General features: G+C 34.6%; 8 protein-coding genes across 8 annotated transcripts in view; 5 read left to right on the forward strand and 3 right to left on the reverse strand.

Moving 5' to 3' along the window:
• LOTGIDRAFT_163225 (hypothetical protein) overlaps window positions 1–2,321 on the forward strand; it is a gene marked incomplete at both ends in the record, with an annotated part of 4,379 nt that extends 2,058 nt beyond the window's left edge. Inside the window, one exon of the mRNA XM_009059286.1 lies at window positions 2,073–2,321. Within this exon, the coding sequence (XP_009057534.1) occupies window positions 2,073–2,321 (249 nt within the window). The remainder of the gene's footprint in view (window positions 1–2,072) is intronic.
• A 3,643-nt stretch (window positions 2,322–5,964) lies between these two features.
• Window positions 5,965–7,641, forward strand: LOTGIDRAFT_163226 (hypothetical protein; the record flags this gene model as incomplete). Its single annotated transcript, XM_009059287.1, has 2 exons — window positions 5,965–6,030; window positions 7,153–7,641. The coding sequence occupies 2 exons, from the start codon at window positions 5,965–5,967 to the stop codon at window positions 7,639–7,641; spliced, it is 555 nt and encodes a 184-aa protein (XP_009057535.1).
• Window positions 7,642–8,259: 618 nt separating this feature from the next.
• LOTGIDRAFT_163227 (hypothetical protein) lies at window positions 8,260–8,820 on the forward strand (the record flags this gene model as incomplete). Its single annotated transcript, XM_009059288.1, has 1 exon — window positions 8,260–8,820. The coding sequence occupies one exon, from the start codon at window positions 8,260–8,262 to the stop codon at window positions 8,818–8,820; it is 561 nt and encodes a 186-aa protein (XP_009057536.1).
• Window positions 8,821–9,309: 489 nt separating this feature from the next.
• Window positions 9,310–11,100, reverse strand: LOTGIDRAFT_163228 (hypothetical protein; the record flags this gene model as incomplete). Its single annotated transcript, XM_009059289.1, has 2 exons — window positions 9,310–9,582; window positions 10,966–11,100. 2 exons carry the CDS (start codon window positions 11,098–11,100, stop codon window positions 9,310–9,312), a joined length of 408 nt encoding a protein of 135 aa, XP_009057537.1.
• A 5,223-nt stretch (window positions 11,101–16,323) lies between these two features.
• Window positions 16,324–17,485, forward strand: LOTGIDRAFT_163229 (hypothetical protein; the record flags this gene model as incomplete). The annotated part of the gene is made up of 2 exons (XM_009059290.1): window positions 16,324–16,749; window positions 16,790–17,485. The coding sequence occupies 2 exons, from the start codon at window positions 16,324–16,326 to the stop codon at window positions 17,483–17,485; spliced, it is 1,122 nt and encodes a 373-aa protein (XP_009057538.1).
• Window positions 17,486–17,835: 350 nt separating this feature from the next.
• On the forward strand, window positions 17,836–19,527 carry LOTGIDRAFT_163230 (hypothetical protein; the record flags this gene model as incomplete). The annotated part of the gene is made up of 2 exons (XM_009059291.1): window positions 17,836–17,911; window positions 18,617–19,527. The coding sequence occupies 2 exons, from the start codon at window positions 17,836–17,838 to the stop codon at window positions 19,525–19,527; spliced, it is 987 nt and encodes a 328-aa protein (XP_009057539.1).
• Window positions 19,528–21,054: 1,527 nt separating this feature from the next.
• LOTGIDRAFT_163231 (hypothetical protein) lies at window positions 21,055–22,726 on the reverse strand (the record flags this gene model as incomplete). The annotated part of the gene is made up of 2 exons (XM_009059292.1): window positions 21,055–22,100; window positions 22,372–22,726. The coding sequence occupies 2 exons, from the start codon at window positions 22,724–22,726 to the stop codon at window positions 21,055–21,057; spliced, it is 1,401 nt and encodes a 466-aa protein (XP_009057540.1).
• Window positions 22,727–23,273: 547 nt separating this feature from the next.
• Window positions 23,274–23,687, reverse strand: LOTGIDRAFT_163232 (hypothetical protein; the record flags this gene model as incomplete). The annotated part of the gene is made up of 1 exon (XM_009059293.1): window positions 23,274–23,687. The coding sequence occupies one exon, from the start codon at window positions 23,685–23,687 to the stop codon at window positions 23,274–23,276; it is 414 nt and encodes a 137-aa protein (XP_009057541.1).
• Between the last annotated feature and the right edge of the window lie 4,224 nt (window positions 23,688–27,911).

Genomic DNA, 27,911 nt, shown 5'->3' on the forward strand with positions numbered 1-27,911 from the left:
TATTGTTTGGGGCATTTCTTGCATGAAATTAAATATATTACATTCGAATGTTCACATGTTAGATGTTCCTGGATCGGGTACCTTTTATTCGTAGAGTTGCTTACAATATAATGAGTTTCTGATATAAAGGGACATGTTTTGCATCTACTGGACAAACATGGAGCACTTCTTAAACCTGGAGGTACTTCGGCATAAAGTCTGTTTTTAGCTGCTATCTGTGCTAAGGTGGAATTTTTTGTTTCGTAAAGATCGTTTAGAGTACCCACGCTCTTTCAGTTTTGAGAAAACAATCGTACAGGCTTGGTTGAAATCAGAAGATCTTGTACAAATTCGATGAAATCGTAAAACTTGTACCAGAAAAGGTATGTTTTGGGTGAAAGGAGCTCTTGTGCAAGAGTTGATGAGTATCAGTTTCTTTGAAATACACTTTAATATCCAGTTAATTTGTTTCTGCTATGGAATCTCCCTTAAAGACTGTGGTATCGAGAAAGTCTATGCTTTTGTCACTCACGTTTGCGGTTAGTTTGATAGAAGGATGGTGGTTGTTGAGAATTTCAAAGAATTCCCAAAACTGTTCGATAGATTAAGTCCAAACCATAAAAATGTCATCCAAAAAGCGTCAGTAAAAAGTGGGTCAAATGGACAGAGGGGCAACACCTCACGTTCCCACTCTGCCATGAAAAGGTTTGCGTACGAAGGGGCGAATCGTTTGCCCATTGCTGTCCCTGAAGGTTGTAAATATGTTTTACCATTAAATGTGAAATCGTTTCGACTAAGACAAATCTCTAAAATAGTAGTGTGCTATGATAATATGATCCGTTTTCTTGAAAGTAATACCATGATAATATATTCTGCTTTGTTTTAAGTAGCAGTATACCAAGATAACATGGTCTGCTTTGTTAAGGTATTGATATACTATGGCAATATGGACTGCTTTATTTAAGTAATAATATACCAAGATGATATAATCTGCTTTGTTTAAGCAGTAGTATACCAAGATAATTATAGTAGGCTATGTTTAGGTAGTAGTATACTAAGATAATATAGTCTATTTTGTTAAGGTATTGATATACTAGGACAATATGGTCTGCCTTGTCTGAAAAACAACTGTCTCAGAAACTATGGGTATACATGTTTATATTTTTGCATAGAGTGACTTGATCAATATTCAAGTCGTTATTCAGTACGCTTTTGTTTTTATGCTTACATTAATTATTTAATCTTTTTAACATGTTTCTCCTTTTCATATGCGGACCAATTTTTATCCTCCTATGTGTCTTGATTCAAAAACATTAATACATTTAAAATTGAAATAACATCTCTAAATGTAAGGGGTTTGCGGGATAACTCGAAACGTCTCCAATTATTTCAATGGTTAAAAGATAGAAAACACAACATTATCCTGTTGCAAGAAACACATTTTACAGCAGAAATCGAAACCAAATGGGCATCAGAATTGGGACATAAAATTATATTTTCCAACAAAAACTCAGTAAGCTGTGGTGTAGGTGTTTTAATCAAAAATAATATAGATGTTCAGAATATAGAAATAATAGAAAACGGTAATGGCAGGTACTTAATTCTTAAACTTTACTTCCAAAACTATAAAATACTTTTATGTAATGTATACGGTCCAAACAAAGACCAACCTGACTTTTTCGAAAATTCATTCAAGATTTTATCAGAACATGGGGATTGGCCTGTTATAATGGGTGGGGATTTTAATATGCCATTTGATGTTAATTTAGATAAATATGGCGGACGTCCTGCTACCTTTAATAATGCTTATTTCGTTATTCAAAAGTACATGGAGACTTTGGATCTCGTAGATATTTGGAGAGTGCAAAATCAAAATATAAAAAAAATTCACATGGAAACGTCAAAAACCGTCTATATACTGTCGGTTGGACTACTTTTTAATTTCATTTGACTTCACAACGAAATGTCAACATACTGACATAACATATGGGTTTAAAACCGATCATTCATTGATTACCATCTCACTTCAAATTGCTCAAAACACTAGAGGTCGTGGTATCTTTAAATTAAATACATCACTACTTTTGGACCAGAACTACTTCGATCTGTTAAAAGCCACAATAAAAAATAGTCAAGAGTATCACGTTGATTGTGATCCGCAGATATTATGGGATTTAGTGAAAATGGACATTCGCGGAGAAACCATTAAATATGCGACAAATAAAAAGAAGCAAGATTTAAAAAACTTGAAAGAATTAGAACAAAAATTAGAAAATTTGAGTAATACCAACCCACCCTCTTCTAGAATTGACGAACAAATAAGCAAGACATTTATAATATAAATGAAAACAAATTGAAGGGTGTAATACTGAGAGCAAAATTGAAAGGATTAACATGTGGCGAAGGCAGCAGTAGTTTTTTTTCGAACTTAGAAAAACAAAATTCAGCCAAAAGGGTAATCTCTTCATTGTATGATTCAGAACACAATCTAATTGAAAACAAAGACGAGATTCTGAAAGAAATTTCAAAGTATTATAACACTTTATATTCATCCAATATTATCATTAATAACGAATATTCAAAGAAGTTAGAAGTGTTTTTTAACGGTGCACATGACTATCCCTTTTTAGATTTCGAAGAACAAAAGTTGTGTGAAGGTCAAATATCTGATTTAGAATTTTAAAAACTTTTAAGAATGGGAAAACCTCAGGAAGTGACGGTCTGCCATGTGAATTCTATAAAATATTCTGGAATGCCATCAATAAATTAGTATTAAATTCATTCTATCATGCATATATTAACGAACAAACTAGTTTTACCCAACGCCATGGAGTAATTACACTATTACCAAAAAAGGACAAAGACTGTAGGTTATTGAAGAATTGGAGAACAATCAGTCTACTTAATACCGATTACAAGTTAATGACAAAAGTAATTGCATCTCGACTTAAAAATGTACTTTTACATATAATTAACAGTGATCAGTCTCGTTTTATACACGGTCGCATTAATGGTCAAAAATTTTGGACATGTTTAGATGTGATTGAATATTTAGAAGACAAACAAGAAGAAGGTATGATATTTCAAATTGATTATGAAAAAGCTTTCGATACACTTGAATGGAAATTTATTGATAAGACGCTGGAACTTTTTAATAGCGGCCCCTCCATTAAAAAATGGATAAAAACATTTTACAATAATATAACTAGTAGTATATTGAACAATGGCCATCCAACATCAATGCTTAACATTCACCGTGGAGTCAGACAAGGGTGTCCACTTTCCCCATACATTTTTTTAATGTGTGCAGAAATATTTGCGATAGCAATTCGTAGTAACACAAATATAAAACCTCCCAAAATACAAAATCTTAACCGTAAAATTTCCAGTTTGCCGATGATACGACTCTGTTTCTCGACGGAACGTATAAATCTTTAGTCCTGAAGGATTTTAAAGAAACAATTGGTCTAAAAGCGAATTATGAAAAATGTGAGATAGCGCCCATAGGTTTGTTACGAAAATCTGGACTGTCGTTCACCGTTCCATTAAATATTAAACTGACAACCGATACTATTTACATTCTAGGTATTCACATACCAATTTCCAACAATTTAACACAATTACATAAACTAAACTATGATACCCGAATTAAAAATATAAGTGCGCTATTAAAATTCTGGCAGGGAAAATTGAAAACTATTATTGGACGAATTTCGATAATACGAACACTGGCATTGCCAAAACTGCTATACCAAATGTCATGTCTCCCAACCCCATCGGAATCCACACTAAAGGAGATTGATAATTTATTTGGGAAAATAAACCCGCAAAAGTAAAGCGCGAACAGCTGTGCTCTCCGATAGAGTGTGGTGGACTAAATGCACCAGATATATGGTCATATACAAAATCAATTAAAATAGCTTGGGTTAAAAGATTTCTTGAACCAAAAAGTTGCCCAATTTGGAAAAATGAAATAGTTGAAATTCTTAAAACTTGATCCAGATATGAATCTATTTAGTTTAAACTTAAATACAAAAGATATTTTATCAATAAATATGAAAAATGAATTTCTGAAGGAAGTGTTACTGGCATGGTCCGAAATAAATTATGATACAAATGTCTACAACAACAGCCCCTTATGGTTCAATTCAAAAATCAAAATAAACAATAATATGATATTTTATAAACCATGGAAAAAAAAGGTATCAACCAAGTTTATGATTTACTAGATGAAAACAGCCAATATTTGAATTTCGAAAATTTATAACTAAAACAAGCCTAAAAACAGAATTTACTAAGTTATATGGATTAATAGCAAAAATAAAAACATGTCATGTTAGAAAAGACTCAACAAGTATAGTTCAAAATAAATCATGAGTCATATATAGAAATCGAAATAGAAAATCGAAAAACATTGATTCACCTTTAGGTAAATGGACTAATTTTCGTAATAATAACCTAAAAGCATAAAAATACACATTCAAACTTACAAATGATCCAAAAGTAAGACATTTCCAATTTAAAATTATGTATAAACTAATAGCAACCAACTCGTATTTACATAGAATCAAATATAAAAAATCGCCTAACTGTGATGCATGTGATCAATATGATTCTATAGAACACTTCTTGTTTGAATGTAATGATTTACAACCTTTTTGGAATGACCTTCTTAAAAAATTAAATGATATCTCGACGCCATTGTATCGTTGAAAACAATTATCTTAAATTATTCAATATGCGGAAAATATAAGGAATTAATAGATTTCATAATTTTATATGCAAAACTGTATATTCATAAATGTAAATTCAAGGGGCACACTCCCAACCTCTTACATTTCAATGAGAGACTTAAACAACTTGAAGAAAATGAAAAACAAACAGCGATGAATGACGATAAACTTGAAAGACACATGGAAAGATGGTCTGGCCTGCAATATTTTTTGTAATTTACTATTGATGAAATTAAACAGATAAATATCATTATCTTTATTTAAATTATTATTCTTATTTATATTTTTATTATTATTTTTACTCGTACTTATATTATTACAATTACTATTAGAAATCTTTGTATTAGAAATGTTGTAAATATGCTAATATTAGTAATAAAAGTCTCAAATATGGTTAAAGATTTTACCAACTGTAGTATGGGAATACGATAATAAAATTCATTCTTCTATCAGTGTTACTCCTCTGAAAGCTAGTCAAAATCCAGATTTTATAAGGTTTTCCATTGGGGTGAGGGCTTAGCAACGTTATCCAGTCTCACTCTGTCTATTAGGTCCAAGAACAATGGCTTTATACTTATAAAATGAAGACGTTTTATCTAATTCCTTATTATCTTTTTAATATATTGTTAGCGAGTCCGCTTTGGTGGCCTCCTGACTCCACACAGAAACAAGTCAAATTTTGGGGCACAATTAACTAAATCACAGTTAAAACATCCAGAATTGGAAAATCGGACAAGGAAAGCACAGTGATGTACTGCGACCTTTCTCTCGGTTCCTCCAATTCAATACTCCACTCACGCAGGTGTTCCCAAGACTAGTCCCCCTATCTCTGAACTCAGCAGTTCTAAAAATAGATCTTGTGTAATACATCAACAACAATGTTATAACATTGCTAATGACTTAAAGAGACTGTATTGGGTCACTATGTTACATTCTCCCCAACTTTAAATTAATGCACCCTTGCATTTTAGAAAGAAAAAAAAGGAAAGAAAGAAAAAAACAAAACAAAAAATATGACAAAAATACAAATTAAAATGTCAATACCAATGGCTTAGGTTAGATTTTTAGTTTTCAGGTTTAAATAAGACACCTAGTTCTCGAATAGCATTACTAACTAATGAATTTGTAACTTTTAACATCATATCTGAATAATCAACAGATATTGTTTTTGAAATAGTACTAGTGGGCAATTTATGAATATTAGAATGGTGTCCTTTTGTTGATCTTGTTGATCTACAAATGTTATCAGCAGATGGTATTGTATGAGTTGATAGTGGTACTTGATCAGATAACTCTTCAGGCGATGAATCAATTACAGGTAATTCACTGGTCCAGTTTAAATCATCATAACTAACAAACAACTGGGAAATCATTCGTTTGAAAATCTGTATTCTGATGATCATTATCACCATGAACACAATCAACAGTATCAACATCATTTTGTACCGATTCATCAAGTTCAATCACATCCTTTGCTTGACCAAGATCTGAAACAATTTCAACTCTGACCTATGTAAACTTTTAGTAAAACGAGAGTCATCAACAGGGCTGATAACATAACCCTGAACTGAACCTCACTAACCCTTTCTACAACGGAATACACAATTGGTGACTAATAGTCCTGTATTTTATTCCTACCTAGAAAACCTCTAGACTTACAAAAAACTAACTGACCAGGTAATAAAGGAGCATCTAAAGATTTAGAATCCAACTCATTTCTATCTTCAGCAGCATTTAACATGGAATCATAAGCTTTAGAGTATAATAGTTGAAGTTTCTTCTGATGTTCAGATACCCACGATTCATTAAAATTATCAGATTCTCCAAGTAATATGTTAATAGGTAAAACTGGATTTCGACCAAACATCAAAAATAATGAGTAAACCCGGTTGACGAATGAGTTGAAGTATTGTAAGTAAAGTGAGTTCCGGCAAATGTTAGTAGTATATGAGCTCATAGATTGGTCGCATTTTTCCACATTCCATTTCATTTCATGGGAAAAATGCAACCAATCTATGAGCTCCCAAAAACAAGACCTAAATTCCCTACATTTCATAAATTCTTACAGCAAAACATCCTACAATTCATAAATTCTTACACTTAAAAAAGACCTAAATTCCCTACATTTCTTACACCAAAAAAACACCTTCAATCAATTTCCTACATTCCATCAAAAAAAAACATATTAAAATAATGTAGAAAGGGAGATAACTCTTGTTTTGGAAAAAACAATTTTCTACTCAAATTTTAAACCTTAAAATGGCAAATAAAATACTAGATCCAATCTTTAGATTATACGATCCGATTCGTTATTCGTTTAACAAGAAAAAAGAGGAATATATTATCATCTCACCTACTGTTGGTTCTAAATCCCAATTGAATGAAGGTGGTAGAATTACCTTCGAAATAGATTCATTATCGAATTGGTTGCTTCTTTCAGATGCTTATTTCAGATGCGATTTCAAAATTAAAGATGGAACTCTTTCCATCTTTATTTAGCGAGATGGTTTTGGAAACAATCAAACATTCTGGGGAATTCGAAACAATGTTGAAAACAGTTTTATATCCTAAAGATTTCGATTTAGTCTCGGGTTGGATACCCGATGTTGGCGATGGAAGTGTTTTAAAAGAACCGGTAACAAATCTTTCAAATGATGCTGATTTAGCTAGAGTGAGAGTTGTTGCTCGAAACACAATAGAAAGAGTAGCACGAGCAGCTAATCATGGATTCGAAAAACGAGTACTTCAGTATAATAATGTTGTTGAGAATAATAGGTGGGGTAATCACATAAATTGGAAATTATATCCTTTATTCGGTCTGTTGGAACACAGAAAAGTTTCCATAGGGTTACCATATAAATTCATCTACAAAGAGAAATCAACGACGATAAGATATTCTTTGGAGAGAATGGTTCAGATGCAAAATTAGAAATAACGAATCTCCAACTTTTCATACCCGTAATAACACCATCAATTGAAGTAGAAACGAGAATATTCAACTCGTTAACTAAAGATATTGAAATAGCTTTTCTTCATCGTAACACGGTAGATAGCATGACTTTAACGGGAGAATCCACCACCTGGACAATCACTAACACTATTAAACCAGCAAGATTTTTAATAGTTGGTTTCAAGAACTCATCAGATTCTCAAACGAATAACAATAATGTCTTTAGAGTGGCAATGAACCAAACTCAAGATCCTTTAATCCATAAAGTTCAAGTAAGATTAAACAACGATAATTATCCTAACCAACCTTTAACAATTAATCCAACCACAAAGGATTATAATGAATTGTATAGAAACTATAAAAACGTGTGAATTATTTGGAAATCCACCTCAGTTTGAATATGTAGATTTTGCACTGTTTTGATCTATCAGCTCACCAAGAAGATCTTTTCAAAACAGGAGTCAACATAAATTTTCATATTGAAAAAACACAAGGAGATGTAACAGGTTATTGTTTATTATTGGAAGAAGCAAAACATTTAATTAAAATAGCAGATAGAAGAATGATAAGACTTGAGTAAAAAATACACCCTTAAAAATGAAAGTAGAAACTTTAGTCAAGAAAATAATAGAAGCTATCGAAAAGGAATCTCCAACTACAATAACTTGCAATGGTAAAAAAATCAACATAACTAAAAAACTTATTGATAAATATAAATATTGTAAAGTCAGAGACGATATAGACTTAGAAAGAATTGACGCGAACGCAAAAGAAGGTGGATTTTTACCTCTCCTTCCTTTAATATTTGCTGGTATAACCGCGGCGGGTGTAGCAACTGGTGGGATATCTGCTGCAGTAAGATATAGACATAATTTAAAAATGGAAAAGTTGGCCAAAGGTTCAGGAGTGGGAGAAATGATAGGCACAATAAAAGAATTTGGAAAAAGATTTGGGGAAGAAACCAAGAAAACTGTTAAACAAGGATTAAATTATTTAGCAGATAGTATTGACACGGGAGAAGTCAAAGTCAAACATAAGGGTAATGGAATATTTTTAAAAATATACACACTGGAGAAGGCATATTTCTTTCAAAGTATAAAGGAGAAGGATTTATTTTTGGAACAAATTAAAATGATAAAAAATGGGCAAAAAATTTAATCATTCAGAAATATTTCCTAATAACCCTATGCTTATGTGTATATGCGGTAGTTCCGGTTCTGGGAAAACTCATCTCATGTTAACAACATGTTGACAACACCAAACCTTTTAGATTTCGATTCTTTATATATCTACACAACAACACCAGAGCAATCGTATTATCAATTTCTCAAACCTTTAGAATATCTACCAAAGAAAGATGCTCAAGACCTATTTCAATATTACGAAGAAAACGAAGAAGAAGTGGAAATAAAAGATATTATAGATAACTACATCGAAGGAAAGAAACCAACGGATATAAAAGTTTTTCTTACGAAAAATGTTAATGACCTAGACTTGTCTAATATTGATAGCAAACGAAAGAACTTAATATTGTTTGACGACTGCGTTGCGCAAAGAAATCAAGCTGTTCAACAAGAATTCTTCACGAAGGGAAGACATCACAACTGTCACTGCATATACCAATCCCAATCTTTTTACGGGATGTAATTAACACTCTTCATTCTCTTCTTGAATAGTAAGGTAATCGTTAAATTCTTTTCCGTCGTTGTAAGGATACATGATTCCTTCACTGTTTGGTGCTTTTCTCTTAACAAAATTTAGATAACTTCTAAAAACTTTCTTTTGTTTATCATCATCCTTTGGAATAACTACTCCATTGGTGAAACTTTTTACCCAAGGTTTCTTAAATTCATTCGTTACATCGAGTCCACTAGCTAATCGAATATAATCGTCTACGGATATCTTATCTTTAGAGTAACCCTTAAACGTTTTAATCGAAGTTGGCGTTTAAAGTCGCTTCATTCCATAAATGTCTCGATGTATTTATATCCTTCTGAATAGATTTACCATACAATAATAATTTAGGCAATTACTACCTACGATATTACCTTCTCGTTTATATTTATTTCTTAGATCTCTCAAAATTAAAATATAATCTCTATAGGGTGGAGTTTTAAAATTTTCTTCGTAAACTATACCATCTAATATTTTAATAATTCGTCCACCGGCTTTCACTATTTCTTGAATATCGACCGATGTTAAAACGTCGTGACAGAAACCATTTCTGAATCTGATTTTAGTGCCAGTTTGTGATGTGAAATCGTTTCGCCTAAGACAAATCTCTAAAAGCTGTAGAATTGCATCGTCGGGTCTGTTTGGATCTGGGTTTCTATTAAAAGCTTTACGACCTGCCGTTAAACCAGTAGTGTTATCGATATTGGTAAACATAGAAGAAACGTCGATAGAAATTAAAATAGCATTAGAGGGAACTCGAAGATTTTTTATTTTATTGACAAAATCGGTTGTGTCTTTAAGGTAGGCGCGATGTTGACATGCTAGAGGTAGTAAGAAATGATCAATGTATTCTGACACTGCATATGACTTACTACCACAGTCAGATATAATCGGGCGGCCTTTAGGGATTTTATTCGAGATAAACCACTCCTTGGTTGGATTCTGATGGATTTTAGGCAAAGGGTACAAATGTCTCTCGCGACAATCAGGTTTGGCAGACAGATAGTCATATTGTTTCTGTTTGAGATAACTAGTTTTGACTAAATCGGCAAGAATATTGTTAATCATGTTAGCAGTTTCTTTGAAAATTGGTTTCGGTAAAATGGCATAATGTTTAGGATTATTCAGTTGATTCTCTGCTTCTGAAACGTAATCCTCCCTATTCAGAATGACACAACATGAACCTTTGTCACTCTTTTTTAATAACAATGCTATCGTCTTTCTTAAGTAAGTTTAACGCTTCACGTTCCACTCGTGTGAGATTAGGCTTTTCGTGTGTTATGGAAAGGTTCACTGTTTGGCTATTCATACTCGCAAATGCTTTCAATATTTCAGGATGGATGGCGGCCTGAGGGGGTGTACACGTGGATTTAGGAATAAACATTGTTCTAGCACCACGTGGGGGTGGTTTCGAAAAAAATATGTGCAGCTAAGATTTCGTTGAAATGTTCAATGGATGGTCGGAGATAATTCAAGTTAGCTATCTTTGGTGTGGGAATAAATTTAAGTCCACGGTCTAAGATTGAATGCTGAAGGGGTGTGAGAATTTTGCGGCCCAAGTTAACTACAGTTTGGCCTAGCGGTGGCCTCTCAGTATTTTTATCCCCAGTAATTAGTTTAAAGACTTACTCGATGCTTGAAGCTGGTGTATCCAAAACAAATAAATGCTGTTTCTGGAGACCAATGAAGATTATCAACTGGTTCGAATTCTTCTTCGTAGGGTGGTAAGATTGTTGCGCTGTTGATACTAGACTCCATCATCATGTTGTTGAGAGTGCTGAGGTTCTGTTGTGCTTTCTTCGAGATTTTATTTGAAATGGGTATACATGTGAAGAGGATCTTGGAGTTTGGGAAGGTTTTGTTGGCTGTGGCAATTAATTTCTGGGCTTGGTTAAAGGAGGTCTTTGGTAGCTGATCACGGTTGTTGAGGCCTACATGAAGAATAATGGTAGTAGGTTAGGGATCATGGTCGTATGATTCCAGGATTGACTGTATGCGATGGATTTGGGCACCGGGGTAAGAATGTATTTCAGTGTCTGAACTGGTTTTGGTAATTCGATTCAGGTTAGATGATCCAATAATTAAGGTAGATTTCTTTAGAGCGGGTAGCTTCCATAATGATTTGTCCTTGGTTTGGTGATAATACGGTTTGGTAGCGGATATAATGGTCGTCGACGGTGTGATTGGTACTGGTTTGGTAGTTGTTAGAATTGTAGCATTGGGAACGGACTGGGATCTGGTTCGAGGGGGGAAGGTCTGGATATACGCCTCGACTTCGATGGAGACTGAGGGGTGGTTTGCTGGTCCAAAAACGCACAGAAGGAAGAAAGGCAGATCCTGGATCACGTGGTGAAGATTCAGATGGTGTGGAAGGGGAAGACGAGTCTGAAAGTGAAAAGAGAAGGGGAGTGCCCTCTCTACGAGAGCGTTTACCTATGTCTGCTGGACTAGGAGTAGGTGAACTTCGGGCTCGTTTAGGGGTTTGGTTTGGCAGCGTCGTGGCTCTAGATGGTGCAGGTGTAGTGTCCATTTCAGTTGGCAGAGATATGGTTACTCTGGTTTTTGTTTCGTTGATTGTTTGGTAGAACTTGGTGATTACAGCTTGAGTGAGACGTTTCCCAGGACAGGGCATGAGAAACGATGCAGTCGACGGCAGCTGATGATAAAGACTTGGTACGAATGGTGGTCAGCTTCTCTTGAAGTGTGGTTTGGTAATGGTCGATCAGGACCTGCGTAACCTTAGAGAGCCATGTCCGATTGAGGGATCTAATATTCGCGTCAATAGCTGATGTTTTCATTGCTGGATGGATAAAACTATCCAACTCAAACGCTGGTTGGTCTTGCTGTTGAAGGGTAAGGATTGCCAAATGATGAAGGCACTGCAAAACTTGGAAGAACACCTTCACAAAGGGTTCTTCCTCCTTATGAGTGGGGACTGGTTGGCGTCGGTGGGCTGGTAGTCGTTTCTGTTGTTGGTCAGGTCGATGGTTACCTCTTGAATGGTAGGTGTTGTAGGTAGGTCGGCGATGGGGTGGGATATAGCTGGATGGGTTGGTTGGTAGAGGTCGGAAGACAGGGCCGTTGTAGGGTACGTGATATTGGTTTGGTTGACGATTAGTGTTTCTATGTCTGGCTTCTTGCCAGTGGTTGTTGTAGTTGGGGAGCATAATGAAAATAACTTGAGCCTTTGATAAAACAAATTTCAAGGCGTTCTAAGTCAAGGGCAATATCTCAAAAACCGTTCAACGAAAATATTTCAAATTCGAACTTGACCGAGATCTTATAAATCTAAAGCATCACACTAAGTTTTATCAAAATCAGATGAAAACTGTAGTCTCTATAGTGCTCACAAGAAATGTTGGCGGACGGACCGACGGACAGGGGCGACGTCAATATACGACCACATATTCATGTGGGCGTATAAAAATACCTACTCCCTTTACGAAGAATTGCAGTAAAATTGGACTGTTAGAGACATCACCACATTGGGGAAACAGACTCGCGATCACGCCAGGTATAATAAACATGGATGCTAACTCAAAGCCCGTACAAGTCATAAATTATCAGGACGAACCAGTAACGCTGTATGTACTCAAACTCCAGATTAGCCATCTGTGAAGCAGTTTACGTTGAACCAACAAAGGTAACTGTAAGTTGTCGACTCATTAGTAAAGGAGACAGTGAAGAAAATCTTGTAGTTCCTGATCACTTGAAAGACCTCTACAGTCGAAGTATCCAGCAGTTAAATTCAGATCAGCAAGTCCAACTGGCTACGCTCTTACGCAAGTATCAGGATGTTTTCTCTAAGTCATCGAACGATCTGGGTAGGACAGATAAAGTTCAACATCGGATCAATACAGCTAATGCAGCCCCAATCAGGCAGCCATGCAGGAGGTTACCCCTTTGAAAGAGACAATCTGAACGGTAAGAGATAGAAAATGTTGAACAGACAGGTCATCGAACCATCCAGTAGTCCATGGAGTTCTAATATAGTACTAGTCAAGAAAAAAGATTCCAGCTACCGATTTTGCGCGGACTACCGGGAACTCAATGATGTCACTATAAAAGATGCCTACCCATTGTCTCGACTCATTACACGGCATGTCTTGGTTCTGTTGCCTTGATAATGATATGTTTTCGGGTTTTTGGCAAATTGGAATGGAACCTTCTGACAAACAGAAAACGGCATTTTCAACTGGTCAAGGTCTGTACCATTTCACTGTCATGCCATTCGGGCTATCGAATTCCCCATCAACATTTGAGAGATTAATGGAAGATGTCTTGAGAGGTCTAAAATGGGAAGAATGTTTGCTGTATATGGACGATATCATTTTACCTGGAAGTTCGTTTCTAGAGACCATGCTACGATTAGAACATGTATTCCAGCGACTGGGTGATGCGAACTTAAAGCTGAAACCATCTAAATGTACCTTATTCCACCACAGCGTCAAATTTCTTGGACATGTTGTTTCAGAAGAAGTAATTGAAACTGATCCAGACAAAATAACTGCTGTAAAGAATTGGAGCACTCCAACATCTGCTAAACAAGTGAAGAGTGTCCTGGGATTAGCCTCATACAACAGAAAATTTGTTCAAGGATTCGCTGAGATAGCTAAACCACTACATCGCATTTGTGACAAAGAAACCAAGTTTGCATGGAATGCTGAATGTGAAGAAGCTTTTGACAGGACTGAAATTCACTCTTGATACTGATGCCAGTCACTATGCCTTAGGGTCAGTTCTCTCAAGAAATATACGGAAAAGAAAGGGTTATAGCCTACATGAGCAAGTCATGGAACATACATAAACAACCCTACTGCGTGACGAGAAAGGAGCTATTGGCTGTAGTTGTTGCATTGACAAATTTCCACTCTTATTTGTATGGTCAAGAAGTTCGAACCGATAGTGCTGCTGTAAGCTGGATGCCATGGACAAGTAGCTAGGTGGTGAGAAGTAATTGGTAACTACAACTTACAAGTATCTCATCGACCTGGACATTTACATCGTAACGCATACGCAATCCATGTAAGTCGTGTAAGCGCCAAGAAGATATTCAAATTGTCAATATAGATGAATGTACTGATTCCGGCGATCTTCCCACTCACACCATTAATGCAGTTACCAGAGCCAGAGCCCCGAATATAAAGACAGGCAATGTACTCTTTTGGGTTGGGAGCCACACGTTATTCATCAGGAACAGCTTCGAGATCCTGACATACACCCACTTCTCGCAGCTAAGGACATAGACATAAGACCAACCTGGGAAGAAGTATCACATGGCAGTTCGCAGTTAAAAACTCTGTGGTCGCAATGGGACAGATTAGTTAGTGGGCGGTCTACTTTAAAGGAACTGGGAGGGAGAAGACGATGATCCAACCCGATTGAAACTGATTGTACCTGAATTTAAGAGAGACGCTGTTCTTAAATATTGTCACGACATACCATCATCTGGATATCTTGGGGTAAACAAAACTACAGAAAGTGTTAAGAAGGGTTTTACTGGTCAGGAATCAAAGACGGAGCACAAAAATATTGTAAGGGCTTTCAGCAGTGTGCAGCTAGGAAACCACAAATGGAGAAGAAATCACCAATGAGTAATTACATAGTCGGAGAACCATTCGAGCGAATAGAAATTGACATTGTTGAACCACTTTCAAAGTCGACTTCGGGCAATAAGTTTGTTTTGACTATTTGCGATTGTTTACCAAATGGATAGAGACTGTACCGTTACCAAATCAAGAAGATGTTACTGTTACAAAAGCATTTGTAGACAACTTTGTATGCAGATTTGGAACCCCGTTACAAATACATTCTGACAGAGGGAGTTATTTCGGGTGGAAAGTCTTCCAGCAGATGTGTGATTTCCGTCAGATTGACAAAACAAGAACAATTCTTTTGAGGCCACAATCCAATGGTAATGTCGAGCGGTTTCACAGAACCCTGGCTGACCCATGTATTGTGAAACAAATCAGAAACGATGGGACGAGTTTATACTACAAGTTATGATGGCTTACAGATCTGCCGTACAGGCATCCACCAACCAATCCCCGAATAAGATGACTCTGGGAAGAGAGATAGTGCTACCTATCCAAGCTGTGATTGACATGCCGCATAAAGAGCAACGTTTCCAAGATTACGAAGGTTAAAGTTGAAACAAAGCCACGACTTAGCAAGGAAAAATCTAAAACAAAAGACAAAGTACCAGAAAAGGCGCTATTACTTAAAAGCTAGGCGTAGATACCTAGCTGTTGGACAGCTTGTTTGGATACACGAACCTTTCAGTAAAAAGGGTGTCTGCCCTTACTTCTCCTTGGAAGGGTCCCTTTGTAATAACGAAGATTATTGATGATCTAACATATCGAGTGAAAAGAAGCAAGGCTCAACAACCAAGAGTATACCACATTGACAAAATTGCGCCATATAATGGAAGAGAAATACATAACTGGATACAGCAATATACCAGATGTGAACAATGGGGGGATATTAATTAGGGATAACGAAAAAAAAAAATTCACGGAATTCATCGAGGTAGGAAATCAATCGCGGAAATCTATATCTAGAATTGTGGATAGCAATGCGGGGATTATTAATGGAACAAAGTCCAGTGGATTTATTGGATCAAGAGTGGCCTGATCAACCAGTGATTACCAATGATTCTGCGTTGGAGCGTAGTTAGCTGTTATTTTGGAGAACAGCTAATCTTTCCTTCATATCTGCCGTTTTACAGAGCAGGGGCTTCGTTTGTGACCCACTAAAGCGGTGCGCTTATCTTTAGTTTGTAGCTGCCGGTGGCAGTGAAAGGTTTTAATTTGTAAGTTCCTGTATGATGGAAGCTTACCAACAGATATGAGGTTTTCGGATTATTTTCTAGAGGGATGATTGAAGTTAAATTTAGATAGAAAACAAAAAGAAAACTGAGACAAATGGTATTACCAAATAGAAATAGTGTTGGGTGCCCTAGGGTTATCGACATCTGATAGACAAAACATGACGCTGGACTGTGAACGTAAGGGTATTACTAAAACACGGAAACATGGTTCACGTTGTAAGGAAGTCCTTCTTCTTGCAGAAATGGCTGATTCAATCCTTCGAGCAGTAGAATGTTGGAAATGCAACAAAGTGTTCCAGACAGCAAGAGACAGGAAGAACCATATGGGTAACACTGACCATAGTTGCTTGCGGGTGATGTGTCCCTTTTGCTCTAGGGAAAGACTATGTAGAAGATCTACACCGGAGCTGAGAGATCACGTGAAGAAAGAGCATGCGAGAAAATTTGAAGACATGCCAAAAGATTTCTTCGGAGAGGGCAATGGATTCTGGTTAGCCATGTACCCTGAGGACTTTGCCAAGCTAATAAAACCGCCAGAAAGAAGAAGCAGAAGCTGCTACGGAGGTCAGGGAACTGGTGAGGAGGTGTATGAAGACCATTAAAGAACCAAGCCGTACAACTCAGGACTGGGAGACTGGTTGGGAGTTCTCTTCCATTAACCCCTCCTACCGGAAGAGAGCCAGGTCATCGTCGTTGGTTTGCGAAAGCCGTTTAGTTCCGAATTACCAGCCTCAAACAACCAAGAAAGTTAAAGCCTATGACCCTGAAAGGCCGGAGTTGCCTGTGCCGGATATCAGTGTGAACGGTGTTGCAGTTAAGCAGGGCGGTTTTGAGACTATTTTCTCTGACCAGGAACATACTTTGTGGTTTACTGCCTCCGTATCCGCCGACCTAACATCGGATCCAAGAGGCATGGATGGCTTCGCTACTCCGGAAGATGACGATACCACCACCAGCTGGATTTCGCTGCCCTTCAAGAATGGTGCCGTTAGCTTTTGTGGAGTTGAACTCCTCGGAATTTCGCCTCGCTTCCTACTCCAAGTGAAACGAGGGCATTCCGTGGCATTCACCTCCGCCAGGAAGACGTCCACCTCTACAGCCACCAGTGATGAGGTTTTGGAAGGAGCTAGGCCAAGTGCTGTCCCTGATCCAAACAGCCAGAGCCCGGAAGTTGATCTGAACACTTTTCAGGATAACTTTTCACAGGCCAGCCTCGCTGAATCGGCTACTATCATCCTGGAAGCAGTGGATGTGGAGGAAAGACAGCAAGTCCTCGATATATTAAGAAGTGATGTTGATGATTTAATGCCAATACTCTAGTTGAAGATCAGCAAATGATGAAGATGATGTTGATGATTTAATGTTGATGGCAGAAAGACTGTGATTTCTAATGTTATGTCCTGCCTGAGATTCTGATACGAATATTCATTTTGTCTAATTTTGCAGTAGGCCAGTCGGTACTAGTATTTTGCACTTAATCATCCAATCTTCTGTTTTGATCATCAAGAAGATCTTTTCAAAACAGGAGTAAACATAAATATTCATATTGAAAAAACACAAGGAGATGTAACCGGTTATTGTTTATTATTGGAAGAAGCAAAACATTTAATAAAAATATCCGACAGACGGATGATTCGTATAGAATAATCATTTAAATTACCCTATCAAAAATGAAACCAGAAACTATAGTAAAAAGAATAATAGAAGCTATCGAAACGGAATCACCAACTACAATAATATACAATGGTAAAAGGAATTTAATCATTCAGAAATATTTCCTAGTAACCCAATACTTATGTGTATTTGTGGAAGCTCAGGTTCTGGGAAAGACGTTCAAGACATATTTAAATATTATGAAGACAACGATGAGATAGAAATAAAAGAAATCTTAGATATATATATGAAAGAAAAGAATCCATCTTTCAATCCAACGGATATAAAAGTTTTTCTTACGAAAAATGTTAATGATTTAGATTTGTCTAAAATTGATAGTGAGAGAAAGAACTTAATAGTGTTTGACGACTGTGTAGCACAAAGAAATCAAGCCGTTCAACAAGAATTCTTCACGAAGGGAAGACATCACAACTGTCACTGCATATACCAATCCCAATCTTCTCGAAAAAATGCAAATTGTTTTTTTATTATTCGAATTGAACGACAAAGATTTATCTCAAATTATTCAGTCAATTAATCACGGAATGGATAGAGATACATTCAAAAAGGATTGTAAAGCACAATGGAGAAACCCAGATGATCATGGATAAATCATACTAATACTAATACTAGAAAACCTGCAGGTGAAAGAGTTATGACAGACATATATTAATTTTATTTCTTTAAAAATGGGTGATTGGAATAATATTATAAAAAGAAATAGACAATATATCAAAGCTAAGAATAAAATAAACACCCAAGTTGAAAATAACAGATGACAACAACTTGGATTAACAGAAAATCTACAAACTCTATTTCAACCAATATTAAAAAGTCAAGAAGATATTAAAAAGAGACTCGAGTCTCCTATAGAACCAACACTTCATATAGAACCTCATCACCCCGAACCGATTGAATATGATGGTATTATAATTAGGACTTTGGATGATATAAAACGTTATTTTTCAAATCCAAAGCCAGATTTACCAAAGAGCATTTCACCAATCGTTGATGAAGAGGGGTTATTGTTTAATGGATTTAGAATAAGATTTAGTGGAAATTCACCAATATTCAAAATCGATACAAAAGACTTTATATTTACATTAACAGAAGGATTAATAGATTTAATGAATGGCAGGGATGTTGATATTGCCGATTACAAGGACTTAGTAGAATACTCAGAATTTCTACATATGATAAGAAAGACGGGGCCCGAAACAAGAAGATTAAAAGAAGTTGATCTATATATAAAAGCTATTTATGAAGATGATGAATATGCTGAAGACAATCCAATAATACAAGATATAGACAATCCAATCACACAACAAATAGACGAATTGGAAGAGGAGATAGCTAGAGAAAACAGTAGACAAGGTATAACGTTTTTATCCGACAACAACGAGGAACTACTTAATAGATTAGAAATAATATTAGCAGCAATGAAAGAAGGTCATCGTTCAGACAGACAATATAATGAAGTAAATTGCATATTAAAAAGATTCCTAGAGAAAGGTATTATAGATAAAAATGATTATAAAAACGTAATTGATAAAATTATCCAAATGAAAATATCAACAGATAACGGAGCTACATTCAAAACCATAAGTTTACTACCAGGAAGCTATGAATACGTTGCCATAAACGAATATCTATCTGAATATGTAGGAAGTGCAAATGGTAAAATAATATTGAATTCGAAGGTAATTTGAATCTGAACAAAATAAAATTGATATTGAGAAATAAGAGTCAAGTTGATTTCAACGTAGAAAATGCTTTGAATACTTTATTAGGATTTGATAAGCAAAGATACACACAATCCACTTTAGCGCCGCATAAAGCTAATATAGAGAATGATATCAACGTCATTAATATTCACTGTAATTTAATAAACGGTGAATTTTTCAATAAACACAAACGTCAGATTATTTACAGTATTCCAACATTCACTGTACCGATTGGATATAGAATTATAGAGAAACCATTTCAAACAACATATTTACCACTTAATTCGTTCATGATTAAAAATATAAATCTGGAAATCAAAGATGGTAAAAATGGGTTTATTGATTTTGGTAACGAAGAAATTGTAATTCAACTTCATTTAAAACAAAAGAACTAAATTTATTGAGTAATTAATCACTCTTCATTCTCTTCTTGAATATATAAGTAATCGAAATCATCAAATTCATAGTTTTCATCAAAACTATACTCTTCTTTATCATTATAAGGAAACATAATTCCTTCACTGTTTGGTGGTTTTCTCTTTACAAGATTCAAATAACTTCTAAAAACTTTCTTTTGTTTATCATCATCCTTTGGAATAACTACTCCATTCGTGAAACCCCTTTCCCATCTTTTATTAAATTCATTCGACACATCATGTCCACAAGCCAACTGAATATAATCTCCTACACTTAAACGTTTTCTTTTCTTTTAAAACACCATCAGAAGTTAGAATGATATTATATTTGACTTTTGGCGCTAAATATAAACCAAATATGATTCCACCATCACCATAATCATTCTTGCCTTTACAATATTCATTTTCAGATACCAACTCAGCTCGATTTAATTTATCCCAATTTCTAGATGAAATGTATAAACTATCAGTGTCGGTATAGTATATTTCAGATTTATAAAATCCATTTATTACATGAATGAAATTATTCATTATTTTTTTACTGTGAGATAAAACGAATGATCCCAAATGACTAGGTCTTAGTCCCGTAGATTTAGTTGAGTGATCTTCAGCAGTTATCTCTTTTTCTTCAATTTTTGTCTCAACGAAATATTGAGTATCATTTATTTTTTTAATAGTTTTTAACATGTGAGTCGAAGTTAGCCCGAAAAGTTACTTCATTCCACAAATGATTTCTCGTGTTTCTATCCTTCTGAATAGATTTACCATACAAGGAATTGCCTAATAATTTCAAGCAATTACTACCCACAATATTATCTTCTCGTTTATATTTATTTCTAAGATCTCTTAAAATTACTATACCATCTAATATTCTAATAATTTGTCCACCGGTTTTAACTATTTCTTGAATATCGACCGATGTTAAAACATCTGAACAGAAACCATTTCTAAACCTGATTTTACTCCCAGTTTCCTTTTTTCCTTCTTTATTTGTGAAAGTGATATTATCTTTAGCTGGTATTGGTTGGAAGAACATGTTTTTGGGATATTTAAACCACACTGTTAAAATAGCTGTTCTAGGTCTAAATTTTAGATTTTAGAGTTTTAAAAATTTTCTTTCTTCTTCTGGTAGAAACGGTCTAGCACTTTCCGCTTTTGGATATTCACTGTCTAAATCCGACATTGCTGAAGCGTACAAACCATTAGCATCAAATGCCATTAGTTTAGTACATTTTATTTTTTTAAGTTTTGAATTAACTTCTGTTTTGTCTTTTGTGCTGGCGCTGTATTCTTTGAATAGATTAATTATGTTATCTCTTCTTGAATTATCACTTCGTGTTTCACTTTGAGAATTATCACTTGGTGTTTCACTTTGTGAAATACTTTCAGTTTCACTTGGTGTTTCACTTTGTGAATTATCACTTTGTGAAATACTTTCAGTTTCACTTGGTGTTTCACTTTGTGAATTATCACTTTGTGAAATACTTTCAGTTTCACTTGGTGTTTCACTTTGTGAAATAAATTCCTTTAATACATTACAAATTTCATCCATTTTGTTCGTTTCAAATATTTTTCTATTTGCCGAAACTCTTCCTCCTTTAATAGATCGTCTGATATAATGTCTTATAAAAGGATTAGTGTGCGAATAAACTTTTTCTATATTTTCTTTTTCTGTATGTTTCGCAACCATTCTAGTAGTTTCATACCATTCTTCTTCAACCATTTCTTTATCGTAATGATACAAATAATACCAACCCTTAAAAGATAAAGATGGAGCCGTTAGATTATTGGACATATTTTGGTTTACAACTTCTTTCGTGACTTGGTTATATTTTATCAAACAACTTCCAAGACATAACGTATCTCTTTTAGCGTAAGGTTCCCATTCGTGTCTTAAAGATTCCCAGTTATCTTTGGTGTATTTTGCAATATCGATATCAGTGATCTTTCTCAAATTCATTGGTAGATTAGATGAATTACCCCATGCCGCTAAACTAGATGTTTCATGTTGATAGGAACATGTGAAATTAATATGTTGTAAATAATTATTATTACTTGTTATTTCTTTCTGTTTTTTCCATTTTTTCTGTAAATCTTCATCTGTGTATGGATTAGATAAAGGTAAAGATAGAATTCCTCTGGCTGTTTTTAAAGGGCATTGTGTTAGTTTTTTTTAAGCACGATCCAGTTATCAAAATTGCTACCGTTATGAGAAATTAATATTAATCTCTTTCTATCATATTCACCTAAATGTTTCAACATTTGATCTATACAATCTGTACCTACCAATATTTCAACTATATTCATTAGTTTATCATAAAATTCTTCTGGAACATTATCAGTAGGATTTCAATCTGGAAAGAGATTATTTATTCTAACACTTTTCTGAGTTTTTCTAAATTAATAAACGTACACGCATAAGGAATTGCTTTACGCGTTTCACTTTCTGAATACGTTTCAAAATCCCAAGCAAATAACCCAGCATCATTTATACTTGAAAACACGTTTTGTTTCAGAGGTGAAACCTGTGTTACTGCGTTATCGTCTCCACACGTTTTCCAAACTTGTTCATAATTATCTTCTATTTCTTTAATACCCAAACTTTTTTTATTTCTTCTTATAAGACAGAAATGTGAGTTGTGCAAATATAAAACCCAATCTAATTCCTCTTTTACAATTGTGGGGCGCAAATTTCTATTATTATGAGTATAAATTTGAAATGTAATATCACATTTCTTATTGAATTCATTAATTCTAGCAGATATCATCACTCCTTTTCTATTTGCTTTTGGGAAACTATTGATGAAATTTTGAAATTCATTTGTTAAATGTTTGTTTAAAACATAGTTTACACATTTGATAAAACAGTTACTATCTGTGGTATGTAACAATTTTCACCTATATATTCATTTATTTTTTTGAGTAGTTCAGTTCCTCTTCCAACTTATGATCTTTTAATTTCTTTAAAATTGTCTTTAAGTAATAAGATACTTCCTGTAAAGTACCAATCAGAAGGGTCAGATTTTTCTTCCATATTTCTAAAGATAGTATGAAAAGTTTTGGCATTAAAACCAAGAAGTTTCATAAATTGTTTGTGCTTTCCATCTTGAAACATCTCTCCATCTATTTCAATTTGTCCTTTAAATGTTAAAAATTTATCAGAAATATTCTTGATAATATTTGAAAATAACACGTTTTCTATTAATGTTTCATCATCATTAATTTCAATTGATTCATACATATTTTTCATATATGCTTTTTTTTAATGATCTATTTTTAAGTATTTTTTTTAACTTTTATTACTGATATTTCCCTCTAAAATTTTTCTAGAATTTCATTGAATTCTTCTAATTCTTCAATAGTTATGTTCTTATCTTCTCTTGATCTTTCGAAAAATATAAATAATTTATTAAGATTTGAATTTAAAATTTCTGTTTTCTTTTTATAATAAGATTTCTGTTTTGATGTATAACCTATAGCAATCAACCCACAAGATGAAGTTTGAATAGCAGTAGCTGTTGCTAATAAAGTTGGGATAAGTATTGGAACCATTAATCCACCAGTTACAGCAGTTGCAATTGTTGTTCCTACTGTTAGAACTACACTCAGTGTTTTGAAAACAGAATCAATTCTAATCCATCTTTTCTTACATTTATTATACTGTTCTAGTTTTACTTTTAACTCGTTTTGTTTGTCTATCATATATTGTTGTCTACTTTCGAGTTCCATTTTTAAGACATTAAATTAAGTGCATTTCTGATAAAGAAAAAGATGGATATTGTTCAATATTTACAATAGGGAACCCTTTAATCTCTATACCTCCTCCTATTATTTTTCGTTTATCTGTTATCAATCCAACGTAGCCTTTTTCGAATTTGCTTTTATATTTGAAAATACGAACACGATCTCCGACTTTAAATTTGGGTTTGATATTTAAATTATTTATTTCATTTTCGTAGTTATTTTGTGTGATAATTGACTTTATACTATTTGGATTATTTGAGGCTTGTGTTGGTGTGACACCTATAGATGAATGAATTTTGTTATTGTATTCATCTACAACTTCTGGTAATATTTTAAGCCATTTTGGGATTTCAATTCCGTGAACTTTTTGAATAATTTAAATCAAATCAAATCAAATCATTAACATCATTTTCATCATTTCCTGATCTTCAACTAGAGTATTGGCATCGAATCATCAACATCATCTACATCATTTCCTGATCTTCAACTAGAGCATTGGCGTTATAGTCATCATCATCATCTTCATCATTTCCTGATCTTCAACTAGAGTATTATTGTTATAGTCATCACTATCACTCTATGGTAAACAACTGAAGTATGGTTAAGTCATTACTATCATCATCACTCTATGGTAAACAACTGAAGAATGGTTAAGTCACTACTCTCATCATCACTCTATGGTAAACAACTGAAGTATGGTTAAGTCATTACTAACATCATCACTCAATGGCAAACAACTAAAGTAGGGTTAAGTCATTACTATCATCATCACGATCACCCAACTATCACCATGACCTGCTGAACGATCTGCTCTATGAAGTTACCTGCATTCCCAAGAGAAGACAAACCTAGCTATGAACATTATACAAGAAATGTGATAGAACTTTCTGTGTGTTAAAATGTGTTAAGCATTTATTGAAACATAAACATAGTACTTCATCTGGAAATACACCTACAAAATAAAAATAGTGGAAATGCCAAGAGAACAATCAGCACCAGCAGCTCATACCCACACCAAGTACCAGAGAAGTTGATGCTGACCTGAAATGAGAAGAATGAAGATATAATTCAACATTTGGAGACCAGTATTCCAGTAAATTCCGGAGAATTTGTATCTTTAAGATGCGTGTCATGTATTGGGGGGAGGGGAGTGTTGTTATCCATATTGTCATATTGGGGGGAAGGGGGGAGATGTTATAAATACGACGTCATGCATAAATCGTATTAATTTATTCTTGAAACAGAATGGTTGCAGAATTAAGCTGTGCATGAAATACACTAATGTAGCTTGGGCCGATAGCTATTTGTTTTTTATTTTATTGTTTACTAACGATCGTTAGGTTAGGCTACTGACAAGTCGAATGCATGTGCTTGTTGCATTGTTTAAAATGTTGTTTCTACCTTGATTTAGACTCCCTTGTGCCGCATCCTTTTACGGGTGGGTAGATCTGGGCTTATAGTAGATGTGTTAATCCTGTTATGCATTTAAGTTATAATAACGTAACGTCAAGTTGGAACTGTTCATGGCGGCAGCCATTTTCATTGTCGTCGTATGCGGGTGGATTTCTTGTTGATATTCGTAAATGGGGGGATTATTGTTTTCATTAATATTTATATGACATTTTATTGTTATAATTAGTAAGGTTCGTCCACATGGTACATTGTAAATAATAATTAAGTCAGAAGTAACGTTGCTTCTTGGTAACTAAGATGTGCACTATGTTTTGTATGTGTAAGGATTGTTGCACTCTGGTTTTACGCTGACCTAGGATAACCACTAAGGCTAAAACACTAAATTTATTATTGTACATTCTAAAAGTCTTAGGAAGCCCTTAATGGCATAACATAAATTGATTTCATTTTAATTGTAACTTTAAAGTTTGCTTGTCAGGAAAATTCTACTTGTCAGGAAAACGTAGTACCTGTCAGGAAAATCGGCTAATCGGCTCCTCTCAAGGTTATAAAAAGCCGAAAGTAATTTTCCCACGAACTATTTCCTGACAATGTTATTTTAACAAGCCGCATCCTAACAAATGAGCTTGATCAAATGACAATGCCTTTGTAAATTCCTGACAGATTATCTCCCACCATTCACCAAATTAACCTGTAAATAACCGTGGAGGAACCAACGTTACCTTGTTTGATTATTTAAAATATTGTTATACAACTATGTTATACTAATGTCCATGTATTAGAGAGACAGAAAAATAGGATACAAAATTAGAATATAAAGATATCCAAAGATGAATCATTGTCTGCATTCCTCCCACTGAGATCGTCCGTCAGAAAAGCCTTGTACACGGGGGTCAACCTGCTACAATATCTGATGTCTGAATGTGTAGCTCATACTAACTCCTGCTTTTACGATAGAACCGATAGCCTTGGCCCGGATGAAATAAGTGATTTGTTGTTTGAAACAAAGATAGCTACTTATGGAATTAGAGAAGTTAGTGCTGAGATGAAACCATCTCCTTTAAATCTTTCTTGTTCGTGTTTTAAAATGAAACTCATCCTATTTTTAAATGAGTTAATCTGATGATGAAATGTAGCGTATATAGGTCTGAAAAGGTGTGAATTTAGGGCATGGAGGTCTTTTTGGGAGCTTATAGACTTTTCCCCAATGGAATGAAATGGAATGGGGGGGGGGGGGGGGGTGTGAACAATCTATAAGCTCATATACTACTATTGAAGAATCTCAGTTTGGTTTTGAACATTATTTGTGGATAATTGTAAGTTAACATGCTTTATGTTCAATTGTCTTTTAAAGAAAGTACATTCATTGTTAAGTGTTATTAAGTTATTGTATACTTACCTAACCGAGTTTTTGATTTTGCTGGTGTCCTTTATGGGTGTTTCTGACCCACAACACTAGGGAAGCCCATTGGATTGAGCAATTGAATACATCAAGACCTATAGGACTAAATATTCACCATAATCTAGGCATAGCACCCTTTGTTGTCCCGTTCAATACAACCAGCAATCGAGCAAGTAAGATAGTTCATGCCCACTAAAGAGACTTTAAGAGAAATTCCCCAATGTCTATAAGCAGAAAATGATAGTTGCATATTTAATAAATAAGAACTTAAATGATAATATTGTTCATAGTAAACTAAAAACAATCAGAACATAACAAATACTATACTTCTCGCCCATTGGTTATTTTTTCTAATTTCAGAATCTGAAGAAAACCCAGTATCAGGAGCCTTGATCCAAATTTCTAAAGAAAGTATCTGTTCCACCTTAGGTCTGTGGCTTGAATAGAATAATCGTTCCAGCTATTATGCGGGTAAAGTTGATACAATAAGCCTCTCCCTATATTTTTATGTTTAATAAATGCTCCCTAGTAATTTTTCCTCAGCCATTTCTTTTCTAAGCCTCATTCTGCAGAAATACACACATCAAGTTTAACATTGACATTGAGTTTAATATAGTATATAGCATATTTTTGTAATTAATACTAAGGAGATCCACTCTTCAGGTACATTATTAAAACGTTTCTTATCATAATTGATGTGTGACATAGTGTTTATTGCATATTTTGAAATTTGAATTTGGTGTCATCGAATTGTGGATTTTCAACTGAGCACGTGCTATTATGCTATTATTTGTCCATTATACCTATTTAATATTCAGTTGTTTACATTATTATCAATTCATAATTGTCACTGTGCAGACAGTTCATGTTTATGAGAAACCAGTTTCAGATTTGCAATTTGATAAGGTTGGGTTTAATAGTCAAAATGTGATGTTCTATTAGGTTGTGCTAATTCAATGTTTTTTCTGTATTGCCAGAATTTGTATAACTTCATGAGTTTGGGGTTTGCACAACGTATGTTGTATTGTTAATGATGATTAATAATATATTCAGTAAAATCTCCGAGAGTATTCATTCAATTCTGGGTCACTCCAGTCTGTACATTTGGGAGAATCAAACTTTCCCTTCCCGAAATCTCATCATAGCTTCATCTGCATCATTTGCAATATTTCTTACCGGTTCTTTTAAAGCACTTCCATCACCAACATCAGGTATCCACCCAGAAACTGAATTTTGGGATATAGAACTGTTTTCAGCATTGTATCAAATTCACCAGGATGCTTAATGGTTTCTATAGGATTTGAGCAGCTTCCATAACCATTTCGCTAAATAAAGATTATTTCTAACGGTGTGTTGGTTCGTGGAACACGATTCTTATTCCGTCTTTGATTTTG

Source organism: Lottia gigantea (assembly GCF_000327385.1).
Source record: "Lottia gigantea unplaced genomic scaffold LOTGIsca_38, whole genome shotgun sequence".
NCBI lineage: Eukaryota > Metazoa > Mollusca > Gastropoda > Lottiidae > Lottia > Lottia gigantea.